The 22,940-nt window shown below is 38.9% G+C and overlaps 1 protein-coding gene and 1 gene segment (V, D, J or C); both read left to right on the top strand.

The window, feature by feature from the left end:
• LOC141556155 (immunoglobulin lambda variable 9-49-like) overlaps positions 1 to 22,940 on the top strand; it is a 1,090,947-nt gene that overhangs the window by 724,063 nt on the left and 343,944 nt on the right.
• LOC141556049 (uncharacterized) lies at positions 7,708 to 22,893 on the top strand. 2 transcript variants are annotated; one of them, XR_012486412.1, is made up of 2 exons: positions 7,708 to 7,804; positions 22,517 to 22,893. XR_012486412.1 is itself a non-coding variant. In XM_074289539.1 (2 exons), exon 2 carries the CDS (start codon positions 9,229 to 9,231, stop codon positions 10,609 to 10,611), a length of 1,383 nt encoding a protein of 460 aa, XP_074145640.1. In that variant the 5' UTR covers positions 7,708 to 7,804; positions 8,786 to 9,228; the 3' UTR covers positions 10,612 to 15,320. The 2 variants fall into 2 exon arrangements, 1 of the variants encoding a protein (XP_074145640.1); XM_074289539.1 differs by lacking the exon at positions 22,517 to 22,893 and adding an exon at positions 8,786 to 15,320.

The raw sequence follows: 22,940 nt of genomic DNA, 5'->3' as shown, positions 1-22,940 counted from the left end.
GATTCTGGCAACTCAGTAGGAGAAAAATCTGTTCTTCTTAAAATAATTCATTGTGGCTCTTTTTCGTAAACATGCCACCTGCACTTCTCAACTAGGTCTTTTTCATCCCCTCCTAATCCAACACATGAAAAAACTGTATGTATTTTTTCACACTTAGTCCTTCATACTTGTAATGAAGAGGGGATGGAGTACCATGGCCTTCCCTCGGAATATAATTTGGTTTTTATAACTTCTTTAGTCTGATTTCTAATGTATTGATGTATTTCAAAAATGTAAATGATGTATCTAATGTACTGATGTATTTATTGTATTAATGTATTGATATATTTAATAAATGATATTCTATTTATTATTTTTTACATTTTATTAGCATGTGGTTTCTGAGCAATCATTTACCCTATTGGTTCCTGCTTTACCTGTATGCCAGAAATTTTGTAATATTGACATACTTTTACCATTGTCTTTAAAACTGTTCGTGTTTCTACAATCTGTCCCTTAACTGACATATTTAACAATTCACATTACTTTGGCCAAATTTATGCCAATAAATTTGATAACTTAAGTGAAAAGATGACTACCTCCAAAAATATAGGCTTCCTAGATTAACAGTGGAGGAGATAAACTGCTTAAATAGTCCCCTTTCAGAAAAAGAAATAGAACAAGCTATTAATCAGCTCCCCAGGAAAAAAACCCCAGGACCATATGGATTTACATGTGAATTCTACCAAACATTTAAAGAACAATTAGCCCCAATGTTATATAAACTATTTTTTAAAATAGGGAATGAAGGAGTCCTACCAAACTCCTTTTATGACACGGACATGGTACTGATACCTAAATCAGGTAGGTTGAAAATGGAGAAAGAAAACTATAGACCAATTTCCTTAATGAATATTGATGCTAAAATCTTAAATAAGATATTAGCAAAAGACTTCAGAAAATCATCCCCAGGATAATACACTATGATCAAGTAGGATTTATACCAGGAATGCAGGGCTGGTTTAATATTAGGAAAACTATTAGTATATTTGACCATATTAATAATCAAATTAATAAAAACCATATGATCATCTTAATAGATGCAGAAAAAGCATTTGATAAAATACAACATCCATTCCTACTAAAAACGCTTGAGAGTGTAGGAATAAATGGACTATTCCTTAAAATAGTCAGTAGCATATATTTGAGACTGTCAGTAAGCATAATATGTAATGGAGATAAAATGGAACGTTTCCCAGTAAGATCAGGAGTGAAACAAGGTTGCCCATTATCACCATTATTATTCAATATTTTATTAGAAATGCAAGCCTCAGCAATAAGAGTCGAGAAAGACATTAAAAGAATAGGAGTAGGTAATGAGGAAATCAAACTGTCATTCTTTGCAGATGATATGATGGTATACTTAGAGAACGCCAGAGATTCTAATAAAAAGTTATTACAAATAATTCACAACTTTAGCAAAGTTGCTGGATACAAAATAAATCCACATAAATCCTTAGCATTTTTATACATCACCAACAAAATGCAACAGCAAGACCTACAAAGAGAAATTCCTTTTAAAACAAATGTCGAGAGTATAAAATATTTGGGAATTCATCTACCAAAGAAAAGTCAGGAATTATATGAGCAAAATTACAAAATACTTGCCACAAAAATAAAATCAGATTTAAATAATTGGAAAGACATTCAGTTCCCTTGAATGCCGAGCGAATATAATAAAGATGACAACACTCCCAAACTAATCTATTTATTTAGTGCTATATCAATCAGACACCCAAGAAACTATTTTAATGACCTCGAAAAAAAGAATAACAAAATCCATATGGAAGAATAAAAGGTCGATAATTTCAAGGGAATTAATGGAAAAAAAGTCAGATGAAGGTGGCATAGCTGTACCTGATCTAAAGCTATATTAGATAGCTTTGGTATTGGCTAAGAAATAGACTAGTCAATCAGTGGAAGAAATTAGGTACACAGGACAAAATAGGGTAAAACTATATCAATCTAGTGTTTGACAAACCCAAAGACACCAACATTTGGGATAAGAATTCATTATTTGAAAAAAACTGGTGGGAAAACTGCAAATTAGTATGGTAGAAATTAGATATGGACCCACACTTAACACCATATACCAAGATAAGATCAAAATGAGTCCATGATTTAGGCATAAAGAATGAAATCATAAATAGATTAGAAGAATAGAAGATAGTCTATCTCTCAGACCTGTGAAGGAGGAAGGAATTTATGACCAAAGGAGAATTAGAGATCATTATTGATCACAAAATAGAAGATTTTGATTACATCAAATTAAAAAGCTTTTGTACAAACAAAACTAATGCAAATAACATTAGAAGGGAAGTAACAAATTGGGAAAATATTTTTACACTTAAAGGTTCTGATAAAGGCCTCATTTCCAAAATATAGAGAGAATTGACCCTAATTTGTAAGAAATCAAATCATTCTCCAATTGATAAATGGTCAAAAGATATGAACAGACAATTTTCAGATGATGAAATTGAAACTATTTCCACTCATATGAGTGTTCCAAATCACTCCTGATCAGAGAAATGCAAATTAAGACAACTTTGAGATACCACTACACAACTGTCAATTGTAATTTCTCTTCCACATTCTGCCTTTTCAGACATGTAAAAAGAGCCACCTTTCCTCTCCCAATAAATCTCTTCTTCAGGCTGCTGGACACATTCCAACATATCCATGTCCTTCCTAAATTGTAGCACCACTATCAATGGGGGAATGCCTGGACAAATTATGATACATGAATCTGATACAATAATATTGTAGTATGAGAAATGATGAAGGAAACAGTTTCTGAGAAACCTGGAAAGATTTGTATGAACTCATGCAGAGGGATGTGAGCAGAACTGAAAAAGGTTGTGGTCCCTTTCTTAAAGGGACCTTGTCCAAGAAACTTGTCCTTTCAGATTGATTTATTCCTTTCTGATTCCCAACCCCTCCTACTTGCTACATTATCAATTCAAGAAGCTAGGACCTTTTACCTATAAATCCTGCTCAAAAGCACCCCTTTGAATTCCAATAGGAGATCCAGGCTCACCTAGCCCCCATGGAATCTGAGGCAACATGGACTGTCCAAGCCCACATTCTAATGATCTTCTCAGGTTTCCCAACCCCCACTAAGCAAATTCTAGCCCTAGCTGAAACCCAGCCAACTTGGACTTCACCCATGGGCCCCTTTACCTAAATCTCTCATTACAAAACAGCCAAACTAGAGTCCTCTCTTTGCAGAGATTCTACACATTGCAGCAGCATGCATGGCACCAATGACTCCCTGCACAATGGAATCCTGTTTCTCATGCCTTCTTATCTCTACCTTCATCTTTTACTAACTAGATTATAATCTTACCTTCAAACCCCATAATAAACCGCTTTTATCAATTTAGGTTTTCACGTCTGTAATTTCCTTTACAGCAGATTCTTGAGCCACTATTAGACTTCATTTAATTCCTTATCCTTGCTCCAAATCCAAAGGGGTTGCAGGGGAGCTCTATTTGACTCCTGTACTCGGAACCTGACACTTCAACTAAACTCTAATTTAATTTAGGTACCCCAAATCTGGACCTCATCAGAACAAGGACAACAATTTATGCAACAGCAATATAGTATAAAATCTTTGCCTTCATATTTTATATACAGTATTACAGAAAACCATGTTTTACCCCAATAATAAAATTAAAACTTTTTTTTTCAAAAATTTAAAAGAAAGAAAGATTTGGGAGCTGTGATCATTTCACTGATCAACTATGATTAAATAAGACTAATGATGAAACATAGTACTGATCTTTATACACAAAGAACTGACAGATTCAGAGTTTTAACTGAAACATTTTTTGTTGTCCATAGGTAATACTTGAGTTTATGTTGCTTGACTCTCAATGTTTAGAAAAGGGATCATTTTTCCTTCTTAATGGGAATGAAATCATATTTTTATGGAAAAGTAATTAATTAAATAAAAAACAAACAAAGAACCTAGAAATTTGATCTAGATTCAGTATACAAATTCATCATAATCCTAATTCTGGATTAATGGACCTTAAGATCATATTAGCTATTTGGAGCTTCTTTCTTATATTGTCGATTCATATTGAACTTGTGATCCACTAAAATAGATTTTTTTTCGACAATTTTCAAGCCATACCTCTCCCACCTAATAATTATAATATTATAATTTTGACATCATTTTATTCCTATTACATTGCCCATTGTTGTAACCCATAAAGTTCTTTAGGCTTTTGATTCTCTCTTCCAATGTGTTGTCCATGCTTTCCAATAAATTATCAGCAAATTTGGGATACATGAGGTAGTTGCCACTTTTTGACTTAAAAAGTCAAATGATGGACAAACTGAGAGGGGGGAAGATAGACAGAGAAAAAGAGAGAGAAAGGGAGAGAGAATGGAATGGGAGGAAAGGACAAACATATAGGTATATTTTCCCTTTGTTCCCTGGCACATAGAAGACACTTAATAAATACTCCATGATCTATAGATAAGATTGGATTTCAATCAGAACCCTGGTTTTGTTCAGTGTAATCTATCCCATAGCTCTGAAATTCAAGGGAACCACAAATTTCTGGGACATGATAATAAGGGTCCAACAAGATCAGTCCCAATTCACTAGGAACATTCAGACCTAGATCTACTTGCATGCTAAAGGGCATCATACTCACCCACTAATCAAGAAAAGCCTCACACCTCTCATTAGCTTTTCAATACTCAGTTCTCCCACCAGCAAATTCTTTCAAAATTGCAAACTGTAACCTCAGCTACCAGCCAAAGACCTTTCCCAGCTCAATTCTGGGTTGCTACATAAGGCCATTGATCAAACCTGTTCCTCTCTACATAAAAGATGAAAGATGCTAAGAGTGCCCTAAAGAATTAAATAAGGGCAATTTTTTCACTGTGCTTTTTCTCCGTTTTCTACACCTTTGCACAACATGCCCAGAATGATATCTTCACTAAATACTGCACAGACAGATATGCATACAAATGAAAAAATAGTTATAAACCTTCAATCATTTTCCTGGAAGGAATGGGACTCATATGTCCTATAGTCTTCATGATAAAAGAAATAATTTTAAATGACCCCCGGGGTGTAATATATTTGTTTTTAATGGATGCATGAGTCTTTTGACAAAATGAGAAGTCATTTACTTCATCAAGAGATGGAAGGAAGATTTTACAATGTCAGAGTTGGAAAAGAGCAGAGATACTATCAGTTCCTTGTTAATTATTATTTAGCCTTCACTTGAAGATCTAGAGGAATGGAAACCTTCATATATTCCAAGGTAGCCTATTTTATTTACTCGTATAATGAGATTTTTACATTACAAAGGATCTATTTTTTTCTCTCCGCAATTTCTATCCATAGATTCTAGTTTTCATCTCTTTGTTTTAAAACTTTTAAAAATCTTTCTTTTAAATCTAATTCCTTTTCAACATTCCATGTTTTTCTTGACTTGTTGGACCCATAACACTATTCAAAATGATGTCAGGAATAACTCTTTGTTGATTTGAGTTCCTGTTGCTTTGGTGGTAATTATGGTGGTGGTGGTAAGTCATTTCAGAATATCTCAAGAGTCTAAATTAATTTTTCTTAGCACCTAGGAAGTGCATCTGCTATCCAGAATTAAGCAGCTCAAAAGTCAGCTAATTAGTTTTTCTAGGAACTGCCTGGGTAGTGGATGGTTCAGAGGATAAAGGACCCGTGCTGGAGTCAAGCCCTGAGTTCAAATGTGGCTTCAGACATCATGTACATGAGGTCCTCTAAAAAGGTTTCCTATTTTTAGTTTCTACTAGTAGCAACTCAGGCCTATTGGGTTCTTATGAATCTTCTTCAAGGTATTCTTTTCTTAACTTATCTGTAGAGCAAAGATGTGAGATATAAAGAATCACAAAAGTCTGACCTGGTGTTGAAATATTCCTTCTATTTCCGTTGCTCTCTATGTACTACAGAACCATAGAGACACATTAGACCACTTAAGAATAGGTTAGCAAATGTTTTAACTATATTGTTTAAGATTATTTTTATTTCCTAAAATATTTAACCGTGAATTTGTCAATATTTAACATTTTATTGTTTCCTATTTGCATGCTAAAATGAAAATTTATTTTTAAAGTTTTGTGTTCCAACTCCATTTTCTATCTTTCTTTATGCTGCTCACTCCTTGACTTGATACGCATTTAGATATTGTTTATATATGTGGAATCATGTAAAAATTTCGATTTTAGTCATTCTGTAAAAGAAAAGAAACAAAGAAAGAAAATGAAAATAGCATTCCTCAATTAGCAATCAGATGATATTAGATTTTTTTGGGGGGGGGTTTTGTGATAATGGATACTCTTTCATCATTAGTCCTTGCAAAATGTCATTGATCATCCTGTTTCTAAGAAATGCTACATTCCTTCATTGTACAATATTGCTTTTCATGGTGTACAATGTTTCGCAGGTTCCATTCACTGCTCTTTGAATCAGTGTTTCTAAGTCTTCCCAAGTTTTTTGCTGTCATTTCATCCTGTCCCTCCTCAAAGGTGTCACTGGGTCATGGTTCGGCCATGGAAGGAGGACAAACTGACCCCGACCTGGGAAGGAGTGCTCCAGATCCTCTTGACATCAGATACAGTAATGCTATATGGGAAAGAGGATGGACTGAGCATACCAGAATTAAATTGATTTTGTCCTTGTGACATTTCTTCAGTAAATCCTCTTCTCTGCTCTGACGCTCGTCCTCCCTTCCTCCCTAGATTCCTGCAATCGCTTGCTGATGGGCCTTTCCCTCCTCCCATCCATCCTCCGTTCAGTCATTTCAGGGATTTCCCTAAAGCACTGCTCCAGTCCGGTCCAACGACCTCTGTCTCTAAACACATGGCAGGGCCTCCCCTCTGCTCCTTCAAAGCCCTTCCTCTCTCCTCCTATTTCACTCCCCACAGGGACTCTTCCGTCCAGGGGCTCCAGCCTCCTGTCCCATGAAGAACCCATGTCATCTCTCCATCCCAAGCATTCCTTCTCCTGCTCCCCAAGCCTGGGAGGCTCCGCCTGCTCAACTCCGGCCACGGGCTTCAGCTTCCAGCGCAGCTTCCCGGGCCTCCATTGTCTCCGCAGAGCTGCGGGCAGAGGCGAGGCCTGTCCCAGGCGAGCAGCTCCAAGTCAGGGAACCTTTATTAAACGCCTGTTGTGTACCGGGGGAGGCGGAGGAGAGAAGGGGAAGGGGCTCGGAGCTCCCCCTTACAGACCCCAAACAGCCGCGACCCCGGCAAAGGGAGGGAGAAGCCGGAGGCGCCGCCGGCGGTGACTTCCTCGGGCTGGCGGATCCCGCCCACAGAGACCGCAGCCGCCCAAGTGAAAGCCGTTGGCTCCTCGAGGAAAGCCGGGGGAAGTCGGGGCCGCCCCTGACAAGCAGAGCCGGGAGCTTGCCCACAAACGCCGGGGTGACCGAAGCTAAGGTTTCCCAGCAGCCTGTGCGCCCGTGACCGCCGGACGACAATTCCGGAAAGCCGCGGGCTGAATTGTGGGGCTGAAGAAAACCTTTCCAAATCCCCGGACTGAGCGAGCCCTGCGGTTTGTGTCACTGCGCACGCGTGGCCCCGGCTCCCTCTGTTAGCTTCGGGCAGGAGGACGGTCCCCTGGCTTCGGTCCTGACAGTGCGCACGCGCTCTCAGGCTGAGCCCCGCTCCTTGAGCCACAGTCTTCTATGACCAAGATGTCTCGTACGTGTGCGTGTGTACAAGCTCCTGAGTGTGCGCCAGTACTAGCGTTCGTGAGGTGCCTGTGAGTGTGCGTGCAGCCCCCCATCGCCCGCAGCCTCCCCTCCCTCCTCGGGTCCTGCCACCGCCCCTTTCAGGAGCGCCCCCTCCCCCACGGCGGCTGAGCCCCTGCCGCCTCCTCTCCTTGCCCTCTCTCCCCTCCCCCACGTGGCGTCCCGTCGTTGCTGCAGCTTTGGTCTCCTGTCTCGGGGTTCCCCGCCCCCAATTCTTCTCCGGTCACTCCTGCGTCCTCTGTCCGGCTCGGAAGCCCTCTCCTGGCCGGGCCCAGCCTGTGGCTCCTCCTCCAAGAAGCGTTGGCCCAGCCCCTTGGAGGGTCATTGCTGGGGGTGGGGAAAGGGGGGGACCGCACACCTCGGGGTCCCGGCAGGGGGAAGGGCCAGAGGCCAAGGTGACCTCAGCCTCTCTCGGGGGCCGGGGCTGAGCCGGGCTGTGGGGCTTCCCATTGTCCCGGGGCTTCCCTGGCTGTGGCTGAGCCCTCCCCACAGGCTGCCGCCCTGCCGGTCCCGGGGGAGGTTTGGGCTGCAAGGAGCCCGAGGCCCCGGGGATGCGGTTCTTCCTGGGCCCGGAGTCTCCCTGGGTGAGGCCAGGAGGGGGCAGTGGCTGGCAGCCCTGGCAGTGCTTGAGCCCCCCCCTCCTCAAGGGACAGTGGGGGGATGACTCAGGCCCAGGGCAGGGGTGTGACTTGCCTGGCTCCCTGGGAGCTTGTGGTTGATGACTGGGAAAGAGAAGGATCTGTTCCCTCCAAACACTTGGGGTCTTCCAACTAGATTTGTCCCAGGTGGATGGTTCCAAGGGCTGGAGCCGCCCCTAAGCTGATGCCTACAGACCTTTCATCTGCTTGTAATTGTGTTAATTTGCAGAGGGCCTCAGAGAGTGGGGGAAGTCTGCGAAAGGCATAAGAGCCTTCAGCCCAGAGGGAACCTTTGGTGTTCTCACCTCTCCTGAGCAGTCAAGGAGGGCCTGACCACCTTTGTTCTATTTACAGATCAACAGCGGGGTGCTTATACTTAACACATGTGTTAACACCATTTGCTGTGGGATGCTCTGCTGTCCTAGTTACCACTTGCTCAGTGTGCTGTGCTGATGTAATCATACTGAGGTATTTAAGGGCTGAGAAGACTGGAAAGAGACACTTCATCTTGGACTGTCCTGGTGGCTCTCCTGCCTCCCTCCCTCCTCCACTAAGACCAAGGCTGGTCTGGAGATCCTCCAGAGAGCTAGTCCGGACACTACACTTTGGCACCCAGCTTGGGCCTCTAGAAAGCCTAGTGTATTTTTTTTAACCCAATTTGGAGGCTCACTATATTTGGCCCGCAAGTAAGGCCCTGGACCTGAAGCCCTACACTCAGCAGCTCAACTGACAGGAGTGGCGAGTTCACTGGAGAAGCCCCCAGACCTGTGGAGACTCTGCTCATCCCCAGGCAGCAGATGGAGCCCAAGGAGGCTGTGACTTCCGGCTTTCTCATGGCCCCAACTCAGGAACCTGTGACCTTCCAGGATGTGGCTGTGGACTTCACCAGTGAGGAGTGGAGGCTTCTGGAGCCTGCCCAGAGGGCCCTGCACAGGTATGTGATGCTGGAGAACTATCAGAACCTGCTCTCTGTGGGGATTCCTGTTTCCAGACTGGATCTGATCTCTGTGTTGAAGGAGCAAGAAGGAGCCTTGAGTCCCAAGGGCAGAGATTCCAGTGGGTGTCATCAAGATTTCCTTACTGAACATCAGAGAACTCACATTGGAGAGAAACCTTTTGTGTGCAAGCAATGTGGGAAAGGTTTTAATTGGAGGAACGCTCTCACTGTTCATCAGAGAGTTCATACTGGAGAGAAACCCTTTCTATGTATGGAATGTGGAAAAGGCTTCAGCCAGAGTGGACACCTTACTGAACATCAGAGAACTCACATAGGAGAGAAACCCTTTCTATGTAAGGAATGTGGAAAAGCCTTCAGCCTTCAAGGACACCTTACTGAACATCAGAGAACTCACACTGGAGAGAAACCTTTTGTATGCGAGCAATGTGGGAAAGGTTATAAGCAGAGGTGCAATCTCACTATTCACCAGAGAGTTCATACAGCAGAGAGACCCTTTGAATGTAACGAATGTGGAAAAGTCTTCAGCCAGAGAAAGTGCCTTATTGTACATCAGAGAACTCACACTGGAGAGAAACCATTTGTATGTACGGAATGTGGGAAAGGTTTTACTGTGAGACACCGTCTCACTACTCATCAGAGAGTTCATACTAGAGAGAAACCCTTTCTATGTAAGGATTGTGGAAAAGCCTTCCGCCATCGAGAATACCTTGCTGTACATCAGAGAACTCATACTGGAGAGAAACCATTTGTATGCAAGCAATGTGGGAAAGGTTTTAGTCAGAGCACCAATCTCACTATTCACCATAGAGTTCATACTGGAGAGAAACCCTTTGTATGTAATGAATGTGGAAAAATCTTTAGGCAACAAGGAAGCCTTACTACACATCAGAGGATTCACACTGGAGAGAAACCCTTTGTATGTAATGAATGTGGAAAAGCCTTCAGTAAGAGAGGACACCTTACTGTACATCAGAGAACTCACACTGGAGAGAAACCCTTTGTATGTAATGAATGTGGAAAAGCCTTCAATGAGAAAGGATGTCTTATTGTACATCAGAGAACTCACACTGGAGAGAAGCCATTTGTATGTAAGGAATGTGGGAAAGGTTTTACTCAGAGACACCATCTCACTTATCATCAGGGAGTTCATATTCATTCCATCTCACACCACCATGGAGGCTGGCCTCCTGTATATCCCCCACTGAGACCAAGGCTGGTCTGAAAGTCTCTCCAGAATACTGCCCAGCCCCAGGCAAGGAGAAAATAAAGAATTTGGACTTTAACACCTGGCTATTCTCCCGGTGATTACTGAATTGAAACAAAGGCTGGTCCAGAGACCTCCAGAAAACCAATAAGAACATTAAACAGTGTAACAGCTTTTTTGTCAGTTAATTTCTGCTATTCCATCTTTCCATTTCCTTCTCCTGTCTACTCTTCTGCCTTCTTGGTTCCACCTTCCAAAATAGAGTTCTCCATATGAAACAATTTTCTAAAAATGATACCAGAGGAAGAATCTAGAAAAATTTTGATTAAATGATTGGAATGAAGAATTGAAGATGAAATTTTGGTAGCAATACATTGTGTCTTATACTTAATTTCACTTGCCAGACTAAGAAAGGGAAAATCATTGTGATACAATCAATCAATGAACATTTATTAAGAGCTTTTTATATGTAAGACATTGAGCCAAATGATTGGAAGCCAAAAGAAGCAATAGACAGTCCCTCCATTAAAAATCTCACAATGCAGTGGGGAAAACCAGAAGAAAACTAATATGTATAAATTATATATAGATATAGATATAGATATATAATTTAAAAATAGGAATGAATTGTTTTAGAAAAATTGACAAAGAGATGGCACAGTAAATGGAACACAGAGCTTACAGAGTGAGGAAGACTTGAATTCAAATCCCAGGTCAGAAACCTAGTTAGCTAGATGACAATGGATATGTTACAGTTGACCTCATCTGTAAATTGAGCTAGAGAAGGAAATGGCAACAGAACAAAGTATCTTTGCCCAAAAAAAACTCAAATGTAGTCACAAAGACTCTGACTGATTGATTGATTCAGCCAGGAAATAAGTGGTAATTTTAAAAACATTTTATAATGACAATTATTGAGGTGTTTTTAGAAAAGGATGTCACTAAGGGATAACATTTCCATAGAAACTTAGGGAAAATTACACATTCATAAATATGTAAGGAAATGCTCTTAATATGTTCAGTTTTAGTTTCTCTCCTACTTTCTATATTCAGTTCCTTAAAGAGTACCATTCACCTGGATTTAAACAGTCAACCCTATTGTGTAGGGGGGAATACACAAACACACAGAAATGGATGACCCTCAGGCTTGTCTTTAGACCCTAATTTTCTTTATTGGGTTTGAGTCCAAAGGAACAAGGATCATCCTTAACTATTTACACAAATGTCAATGTCACAAAAAGCTGAATGACAAAATATACTCCCTTTCTCCCTCCATCTCTCCCTCTTTTCCTTCTTTCCTTGCTTCCTTTCTTTCTTCCTTCCTCTGACTTTGTGTGACCTTGCATAAGTCACAAGTTCCCTTACTCACTGTTTTGTGATTTATAAAACAAGATTTGTCTTAAAGACCTCTAAGATCCCTTCTGGTCCTGTTTCTGTGAGTCTGTGATCATGCCTGGTTCGTGCTAGACTCCTAGAGTTGGAATCAACGGACTAGGGTGCTCCTGGACCAAACTCAAGAATGGACTGTCATTTCAGCTAAATCTAAAAAATTAATTATCCTCCTTACAAAAATCAATTGCTTTTTCATCATTCTTTGACTTCTGGCTTTTCCTAATAGTGAGCCATTAAACATCAATGTCATAACAGGGTCACCTTTCTTGAGATCAGATTAGAACTCAGGTCTTCCTAATGGAAGCCTCATGTTCTATAAGCTGTACCACTTAGCTGCACCCAAGATTATCTTCTGTGTACTCTGAATGTTTCATAGTTTTCCAAATTTTTAGTTCTGTTTTCAGCTTTAATAATTTCTGAAGGATAAATATAAATAAGTGTAATAATATGCCAAAGGTTGATTTCTTAAAAATTTTTAAATACTGAATATTTAGTATTAAAATTTAAGATAATCACCATATTTTGATATACTTCATTGCTCCAGTCAATTTTTGAACTTCATAAATGTTTTCATCAGTTGTTGCTCAGTAACTGAGAAGATGTCATATGAAGCTAGGATTCTAGTTTCAAAATCAGCCCCCAAAGAGGATTTTTGACAACTTTGATGTGATCCTCAACAATAACAACAAAATTAAATGAAGATTGGTCAGGTATCCAAGATGGCAAGAATGAAGACCTCGTCTACTCTAGTTTGAGAAAGTATCATACAAAAAATTGAACTAAAATGACAAATTATTATTCAAAACTTTAAAAACTTCATAAATGTAAAAGAAAGGAAATAATTAAACTTTCAGATGTCATCTGTTTCAAGTTTATATGCCATTTGTATACATGATTATATGCCTGGACTCATTAAAGTTCAAAAGTAAATTAAGAGTTTTGTAACACTTTAGATACTGCTTATAGACTCTTGTTCCCTCCCTTTCCTTCCTCCTCTTACTCAGAATATAAGTTTTATTAGAGTAAAGATTATTTGGGTTGGGGAGGAGAAGACTGTTTTTTGGTATTTTCCCAACTGCTTAGAACAATGTGTGTATCATAGTAAGTACTTCATAATGCTGATGGACTCAACTTTCCTTCAGGACAAAGCCTAAATGAAAGTTTAATTAGTAACTTCAGTAGAAACTCTTATCCCAGGATGTATGAGAAAGAATATATGCATTGATTCCTTAAATATTCAGAAAGCTTGAGCAGCAATCTTTTCAATTGAAATTGCAATAATGAAGATGAATGTTTGTATCCATCCTGTAATTCTTGTCTGGGTTGCACATAAATTCCCAGAGGATCCATCAATATGATGGAGTCCTTCTTTACTTTCTCCTGCTATCTGTAGGGCACTTGCTCTGACTCTTCCTTGCCATGTGACCAGCTCATCTTCTTGTCCTACAATTCCTTCATGTGAAGTTTGAGCAATGTCAATTATCCCAACAAAGGACACCAAGAAATTTCAGAAAACTCTTTGATCAGCCATCATGACTGTCTTGACAAATGGAGAGAGGCAAATGCCAAAAATGATACCAAGTAGATAATAAATTAGCTCATAAAATCTTTAAATCTTATGATCTATTTGTGTTGAAAAAAGGAAAACACAACTCTGGGACCCTACAATCTGGTGGGAACCCCACCTGGCTGTGTCCAATAAGAAATCCAAGCTATGTCAAACTCCTGAGGTTAAATTTATGCTCTAACATTGTCCATGCCCCACAACTCCATCTTTGTTGCACCCTTTGTGCCCATCACTGCATTCTGCCTCTTGGTGTTTTTCTCATCACCCTTTCCCCATTCTTTGTGGTGTCTTTCTTCTCATTTCCCAACACACCTTGTGAGGGTCATTCTCCTTGGAGAAAACTACCCCTTTTAGAGGGCTAAACCCCTCTATGTATTCAGCCTGCCAATCAGCAGAGTACTCCCACTTCATAACAGACTTGGGTCCTGACCTTTAATGGATTCTGCCAAATTTCTTTCCTTGGCATTGTTGAGGTGTGAGAAGTGAGGGGTGAGAGATACTCTAACAGCAATGGAGTCCCCAGGCTGGTGTTGCAGGGTTTTGTGAAATAATTTCAATGCATGATCTGCAGGTGACGGTTTTGGTAAAAAAATGGATTTATTACACTGACAAACCACTTCCCAAAGGGCTAGTTCCAAATAAGAATTGAGCAAAGGTTTGGGGTACAGGATCACTTTTTATTAGCCTTCTATGGTTTGGGGCTAGGGAGTGATTAAGGGCTAAGTTTCAGTTCAATAAAGTGTGGTGATTGTTTCCCAGACCAAACTGATTCTCAAATTATTTGGAGGTAGGAGATTTTCACGGGAATGAGGTAGGAGACTGAGGATCATTTTTAGGAATTTCCCCAGGCCAGGTGGCCCACCCTCCACAAAGATCAGGGAGACACAGTGTCCCATTACATCAGTCCTCCTAATACATTTCATGTTGTAACATCTTGTGTATTGTTCTAACTTGTAAAGATCTTTAGGCTTCTAATTCTGTGTTTCTGATTCTTTCCAATAAATTATCAGCAAATTTGGAATGCATGAGGTAGTTGCCACTTTTTGATTTAAAAAGTCAAATGATGGACAAGATGAGAGGGGGGAAGACAGACAGAGAGAAAGAGAGAGGGAGAGAGAGAGATATTACACATGGAATGGGAGGAAAGGACAAATATATATTTGTTCCCTGGCACATAGAACACACTTAGTAGATACTCCATGATCTATAGATAAGATTGGATTTCAATCAGAAGCCTGCTTTTGTTCAGTGTAATCCATCCCCAGCTCTTAAATTCAAGGGAGCCACAAACTTCTTCTGGGACACCATAATAAAGGTCCAACAAGATCAGCCCCAATTCACTAGGAACATTCAGACCTAGATCTGCTTCCATGCTAAAGGGCACCATACTCATCCACTAATCAAGAAAAGCCTCACACCTCTCATTAGCTTTTCAATACTCAGTTCTCCCACCAGCAAATTCTGTAAAAATTGCAATCTGGAGCTTCAGTCACCAGCCAAGGGCCTTTCCCAGCTCAATTCTGGGTTACTACATAAGGCCATTGATCAAACCTGTTCCTCTCTACATGAACGATGAAAGATGCTAATAGTGCCCTTAAGAATTAAAAAGGGGCAATTTTTTCACTGTACTTTTTCTCTGTTTTGTACACCTTTGCACAATATACCCAGAATGATATCTTCACCAAATACTTTACAGATATGCATATAAATTGATGCACAAAGGAAATAATACCTATAATAATATCTTCAATGATTTTCTAGAAAGGAAGGGGCTCATCTGTTATATAATCATGATAAAACAAAATAATCATTTTAATGACCCCCAGGGTGTAATATATATATATATGCATATATATATGTATGTGTATATGTATGTGTGTGTATATATATATATATATATATATATATATATATACATATATATATGTTTGCATGAGTCCTTTGACAAAATGAGAAATCAATCACTTCATCAAAAGAGGGAAGGAATATTATAGGATCTCAGAGTTGGAAAGGAGCAGAGATATTATCAGTTCCTTAATAAATTATTATTTAGCCTTCACTTGAAGATCTCAGGAATGGAAAGCTCCGTATATTGCAAGGCAACCTATTTTACTGATTCAGAAGATGGAGAGATTTTTACATTACACAGAATCTAATTTTTTCTCTCTGCAATTTCTAGCCATACATTATAGTTTTCATCTCTTTGTTTTAAAACTTTTTGAAAACTTTTTTTTTTCTTAAAGTCTCTTTCTTTTTCAACATTCCATCTTTTTCTCGACTCCTTTGGACCCATGACCATATACAAATTGATGTGAGGAGTGACTCCCTGTTGATTTGAGTTCCTGTTGCTGTGGTGGTGATTATGGTGGTGGTTGTGGTGGTGGTGGTGAGAAGTCATTTCAGAATATCTCAAGAGTCTAAATTAATTTCCCTTAGCACCTGGGAAGTACATCTGCTATCCAGAATTAAGCAGCTCAAAAGCAGTTCTTACACAATTCACATTTTCAGATAATGAGTTTTTCTAGGAACTAGTTGGGCAGTTGGATAGTTCAATGGACAAAGGGCCAGCTCTGGAGTCAAGACCTGAGTTCAAATGTGGGTTCAAACATCATGTAGATTGGGTCCTCTAAAAAGGTTTTAGTTTCTAGTAATAGCAACTCAGGCCTATTTGGCTCTTATGAACTTTCTCCTTCTAGATATTCTTTTCTTAAAACTTATCTGCAGAGCAAAGTTATGTGAAGTATAAAGAATCATAAAAGTCTGACCTGGTATTAAAATATTCCTTCTATTTCCATTGCTCTCTATGTACTACAGAACAATAGAGACACATCAGACCACTTATGAATAGGTTAGCAGATGTTTTAACTATATTATTTTAAATTATTTTTATTTTCTAAAATATTTAACATTTGTTGTTTTCATTTGCATGCTAAAATGATAAATTCTTTTTTAAAGTTTTGTGTTCCATCTTTGATTTTTCCATCTTTCTTGATGTTGCCCACTCCTTGACTTCACAAGCATTTAGATAATATTAATACATATGCAATCATGTAAAAATTTCCATTTTAGTCATTCTATAAAAGAAAAGAAACAAAGAAAGAACACAAAAATAGCATTCTTCAATTCGTAGTCAGACTATTATTTTTTTGTGATAGTGGATAGCCTTTCATCATTAGTCTTTGCAGAATGTCATAGTTCATTGTGTTGCTGGGAATTGCTACATCCCTCATTATACAATATTGCTTTTCATGGTGTACAATGTTTCCCAGGTGCCAGTCACTTCCCTTTGAATCATTGTATCTAAGTCTTCCCAGTTTTTTGCACTTTTGTTTCATCCTGTCCCTCCTCAAATGTGTTTGCTTCTAACCACCTTCTAGCCCACAATGCACTTTCTTTCTTTTATATATATATATATATATATATATATATATATATATATATATATATATATATATATATATATATTTATAATATTATCCCTTGTATTCATTTTTCCAAATTGTCCCCCCTCCCTCTACTCCCTCCCCCCTGATGACAGGCAATCCCATACATTTTACATGTGTTACAATATAACCTAGATACAATACATGTGTGTAAATACCATTTTCTTGTTGCACAATAAGCATTAGATTCCGAAGGTACATGTAACCTGGGCAGACAGATATTAGTGCTAACAATTTACATTCACTTCCCAGTGTTTCTTCTCTGGGTGTAGCTACCTCTGTCCATCATTGATCAACTGGAAGTGAGTTGGCTCTTCTTTATGTTGAAGATTTCCACTACCATCAGAATACATCCTCATACAGTATTGTTGTTGAAGTGTACAGTGATCTTCTGGTTCTGCTCATTTCACTCAGCATCAGTTGATGTAAGTCTCTCCAGGCCTCTCTGTATTCCTCCTGCTGGTCATTTCTTACAGAGCAATAATATTCCATAACCTTCATATACCATAATTTACCCAACCATTCTCCAACTGATGGACATCCATTCATCTTCCAGTTTCTACCTACAATAAAAAGAGCTGCCACAAACATTTTGGCACATACAGGTCTCTTTCCGCTCTTTAGTATTTCTTTGGGATATAAGCCCAATAGCAGGACTGCTGGGTCAAAGGGTATGCACAGTTTGATAACTTTTTGGGCATAGTTCCAAATTGCTCTCCAGAATGGCTGGATTCTTTCACAACTCCACCAGCAATGCATCAGTGTCCCAGTTTTCCCACAGCCCCTCCAACATTCATCATTATTTGTTCCTGTCATCTTAGCCAATCTGACAGGTGTGGAGTGGTATCTCAGAGTTGTCTTAATTTGCATTTCTCTGATCAGTAGTGATTTGGAACACTCTTTTATATGAGTGGATATAGTTTCAATTTCTTCATTTGAGAATTTTCTGTTCATATCCTTTGACCATTTATCAATTGGAGAATGGTTTGGTTTCTTATAAATTAGGGTCAGTTCTCTATATATTTTGGAAATGAGACCTTTGTCAGAACCTTTGCTTTTCAAAATATCTTCCCAATTTGTTACTTCCCTTCTAATCTTGTTTGCATTAGTATTGTTTGTACAGAAACTTTTTAATTTGATGTAATCAAAATCTTCTATTTTGTGATCAATAATGATCTCTAGTTCTCCTCTGGTCATAAATTCCTTCCTCCTCCACAGGTCTGAGAGGTAGACTATCCTCTGTTCCTCTAATCTATTTATTATCTCACTCTTTATGCCTAAATCATGGACCCATTTTGATCTTATCTTGGTATATGGTGTTAATTGTGGATCCATATCTAATTTCTGCCATATTAATTTCCAGTTTTCCCAACAGTTTTTTCCAAATAATGAATTTTTGTCCCTAATGTTGGTATCTTTGGGTTTGTCAAAGATTAGATTGCTATAGATGTACCCTTTTTTGTCCTTTGTATCTAATCTGTTCCACTGATCTACCGGTCTATTTCTTAGCCAATACCAAATGGTTTTGGTGACTGCTGCTATATAATATAGCTTTAGATCAGGTATACTTAGACCACCTTCCTCTGAGTTTTTTTCCATTAGTTCCCATGCAATTCTCGACCTTTTATTCTTCCATATGAATTTTGTTGTTATTTTTTCTAGGTCATTGAAATAGTTTCTTGGGAGTCTGGTTGGTATAGCACTAAATAAATAGATTAGTTTGGGGAGTATTGTCATCTTTATTATATTTGCTCGGCCTATCCAAGAGCACTGAATATCTTTCCAATTATTTAAATCTGATTTTATTTTTGTGGCAAGTGTTTTGTAATTTTTCTCATATAATTCCTGACTATTCTTTGGTAGATGGATTCCCAAATACTTTATACTCTCAACATTTGTTTGGAATGGAATTTCTCTTTGTATCTCTTGCTGTTCCATTTTGTTAGTGATATATAAAAATGCTGAGGATTTATGTGGATTTATTTTGTATCCTGCCACTTTGCTGAAATTTTGAATTATTTCTAATAGCTTTTTAGCAGAGTCTTTGGGGTTCTCTAAGTATACCATCAGGTCATCTGCAAAAAGTGATAGTTTGATTTCCTCATTTCCTACTCTAATTCCTTGAATCTCTTTCTCGGCTCTTATTGCCGAGGCTAGCGTTTCTAGTACTATATTGAATAGTAATGGTGATAGTGGGCAACCTTGTTTCACTCCTAATTTTACTGGGAAAGGTTGCAGTTTATTTCTATTGCATATTATGCTTACTGACAGTCTTAAATATATGCTCCTGATTATTCTAAAGAATAGTCCATTTATTCCTATACTCTCAAGAGTTTTTAGTAGGAATGGATGTTGGATTTTGTCAAATGCTTTTTCTGCATCTATTGAGATGATCATATGGTTCTTATTAATTTGATTATTAATATGGTCAATTATATTAATAGTTTTCCTAATATTAAGCCAGCCCTGCATTCCTGGAATATATCCTACTTGATCATAGTGTATTATCCTGGAGATGATTTTCTGAAGTCTTTTTGCTAATATCTTATTTAAGATTTTAGCATCAATATTCATTAAGGAAATTGGTCTATAATTTTCTTTCTCAGTTTCCGATCTACCTGGTTTAGGTATCAGTACCATGTCTGTGTCATAAAAGGAGTTTGGTAGGACTCCTTCATCCCCTATTTTTTCAAATAATTTATATAACATTGGGGCTAATTGTTCTTTAAATGTTTGGTAGAATTCACATGTGAATCCATCTGGTCCTGGGGATTTTTTCCTGGGGAATTGATTAATAGCTTGTTCTATTTCTTTTTCTGAAATGGAACTATTTAAGCAATTTATCTCCTCCTCTGTTAATCTAGGGAGCCTATATTTTTGGAGGAAGTCATCCATTTCACTTAAGTTATCAAATTTATTGGCATAAAGTTGGGCAAAGTAACTCCTTATTATTTCTCTAATTTCCTCTTCATTGGTGGAAAGATCCCCCTTTTCATTTGTAAGACTAACAATTTGATTTTCCTCTTTCTTTTTCTGATCAAATTTACCAAAGTTTTATCTATTTTATTGGCCTTTTCATAAAACCAACTCTTGGTTTTATTTATTAATTCAATAGTTTTTTTACTTTCAATATTATTGATTTCTCCTTTTAATTTTTGTATTTCAAGTTTAATTTTTGGTTGGGGGTTTTAAATTTGGTCTTTTTCTAGCTTTTTAAGTTGCAGGCCCAATTCGTTAATTTTCTCTTTCTCTATTTTCTTCAAATAAGCCTCTAAAGATATAAAATTTCCCCTTATTACTGCTTTAGCTGCAACCCCCAGATTTTGGTGTGATGTCTCATCATTGTCATTATCTTGGGTGAAATTATTACCTGTTTCACCCAGTCATTCTTTAAGATGAGATTGTTCATTTTCCAATTACTTTTTGGTCTATTTACCCCTAACTTTTTACTGAATGTAGCTTTTATTGCATTGTGATCTGAGAAGAAGGCATTTAGTATTTCTGCCTTCCTACATTTAATTTTGAGATCTTTTATGTCCTAATATATGATCTATTTTTTGTATAGGATCCATGAACTGCTGAGAAGAAAGTATATTCCTTTCTATTGCCATTCAGTTTTCTCCAAAGGTCTATCATACCTAGTTTTTCTAATGTTCTATTTACTTTTTAAATTTCTTTCTTATTTGTTTTGTGGTTTGATTTGTCTAAATCTGAGAGTGCAAGGTTGAGATCTCCCACTATTATAGTTTTACTGTCTATTTCTTCTTGCAATCTCTTAACTTTTCCTTTAGAAAGTTAGATGCTATACCACTTGGTAGTATAGGGAGGGGAGGCTGTGGGAGATGAGGGAGCTGCACACACACACACTCACAGGCACCTAACAAACGCTTGTACTGGTGCAAACTCAGGAGCTTTTACACATGCACTATGTACACACACCCTTAAGAGAAACCATGGCCACAGACAGGCTTCAAGGACTAGGGCTCAGCAGTGCCCATGTGCCTGCGCACTGTCAGGACTGAAGCCATGGCACCCTCCTTTTGCCCGAGGCTATCAGCCAAAACTGAGGCCACTCTTGCCCAGTGACACAAACCGCAGGGCTGTGCTCAGTCCTGGGGACTTTTAAAGTTTTTCTTTGGCCCCACAATTCAGCGCAGCTTTCTGGAATTATCGTCCAACAGTCACCATCACACACGCTACTGGGAAAACCTTAGCTTTGATCATCCCGACATTTGTTGGAAAGATCACGGCTCTGCTTGTAAGGACGCTTACCCGCCTTATCCTGGCTTTCCTCTGAGGAGCAAATGGCTTTAACTTTTCGCGGCTGCGGTCTCTGTAGTGATCCATAATCCCAAGGAAGTCACAGCTGGTGGGGCCTCCGGGCTTCTCCCTCCCTTAGCCTGGGTCACAGCTGTTTGGTGTTTGTAATGGTGAGCTTCAAGCCCCCTTTTCCCTTCTCTCTTCCACCTCCCCCGGTGCACAATAGGCGTTTAATAAAGGTTCACTGACTGGATTGCTGGAGCTTGGAGCTTCTCAGATCTGACAGATGGGATGTGAGCCAACATAGGCTGTCCCACCCCTTGTTCTAATGATCTTCTCAGGTTTCCCAGCCCCCACCAAACAAATGCCAGCCCTCCCTGAAACCCAGCCAGGAGCCAACTTGGACTCCCCCCATTTGCTCCTTTAGCTAAATCTCTCATTACAAAAGAGCCAAGCTGAAGTCCTTTCTTTGCAGAGGGTCTAAACATGGCATCACCATGCCTAGCACCAAGGACTCTGTGCCCACTGGAATCCTGTTGCTTTTGCTTCTATTGAAGATACTAATTAAACTTTCATCTAGGTCATTTCCTGAAGGAAGGTTGAGACTATCAGCGTTATGAAGTACTTACTATATTATGGGCAAACTGTTACAACATGAAGTGTAATAGGAATAAAATGAGTTCAAAATACTGACTCTGTAATTATTAGGTGGGAAAGTTATGGCTTGAGCATTGTCAAAAAAATCTATTGTAGTCGATCACAAACTCAAAATTAATCAACAGTAGAAGAAAGCAGCCACCAATAGCTGATATGAAACTAGGGTTCATTAATAGGAGCACAAAATCCAGAATTAGGATTATGCTGATTTTGTATATTGAGTGCTATATTTGGGGTTTTTTAAATTACTTTCCAATAAAAATATGATTTCATGTCCATTAAGAAAGAAAAATTATCCCTTTTGTAAAGATGGAGAGTTAAGCAAAATAAATTCAAGTCAAAAAAAAGTTTCAATTAGTGCTCTGAATCTGTGGGTTCTTTGTTTACAAAGGTCAGGAGTATGTTTCATTCTTAATCTTCTGTCATGATGATTGGTCATTGAATTGATCACAGCTCCCAAATCTTCCTTTCTTTTAAATTTTTGAAAACCATTCTTTCATTTTTTTATTATTGGGTTAAAACAAGCATTTCTGTAACACGGTATATAAATTATGATGGCAAAGATTGTCTTTATAATAAAGCAGTCCTCCTGCCTCCCCCACAGAAACCAAGACACATTCAAGAGGACCTCAAGTAGCTGGCAGAGGCAGAAAAGACCAAGGACTGATGGCAAGAGCTCAAGCTCTCAGAACCAAGGAAAGAGATAAGCCTCTAAGAAAGCTAACCGGACCACAGGAAAGTAGAAAAGACTTGGAAAGAGACAATAAAGGATTGGGACCTTAATCCCTAGCTGCATGTGTGGTGATTACTGAACTGAAATGAAGGCTGCCTCGGGAGACACCAAGAAAACCTCAACAGAGAACATTACAGATGCCTCATAATGTAAAACTTCCTAATTATGAAAGCAAATGTCAAAGTGAAATGAATTATGTCAGAACGCAATGCCATGGCATGTGATTGAATTGGAACAATGTCACAATTTGTTTGATTGACACACATAATAAAATGTTTTATGGATAATTATGGAT

The sequence above is a fragment of the Sminthopsis crassicaudata genome, chromosome 1 (genome assembly GCF_048593235.1).
Source record: "Sminthopsis crassicaudata isolate SCR6 chromosome 1, ASM4859323v1, whole genome shotgun sequence".
Lineage (NCBI taxonomy): Eukaryota > Metazoa > Chordata > Mammalia > Dasyuromorphia > Dasyuridae > Sminthopsis > Sminthopsis crassicaudata.
The sequence above is the reverse complement of the archived record's forward strand: the minus strand, read 5'-3'. Positions and strand labels throughout refer to the sequence as shown.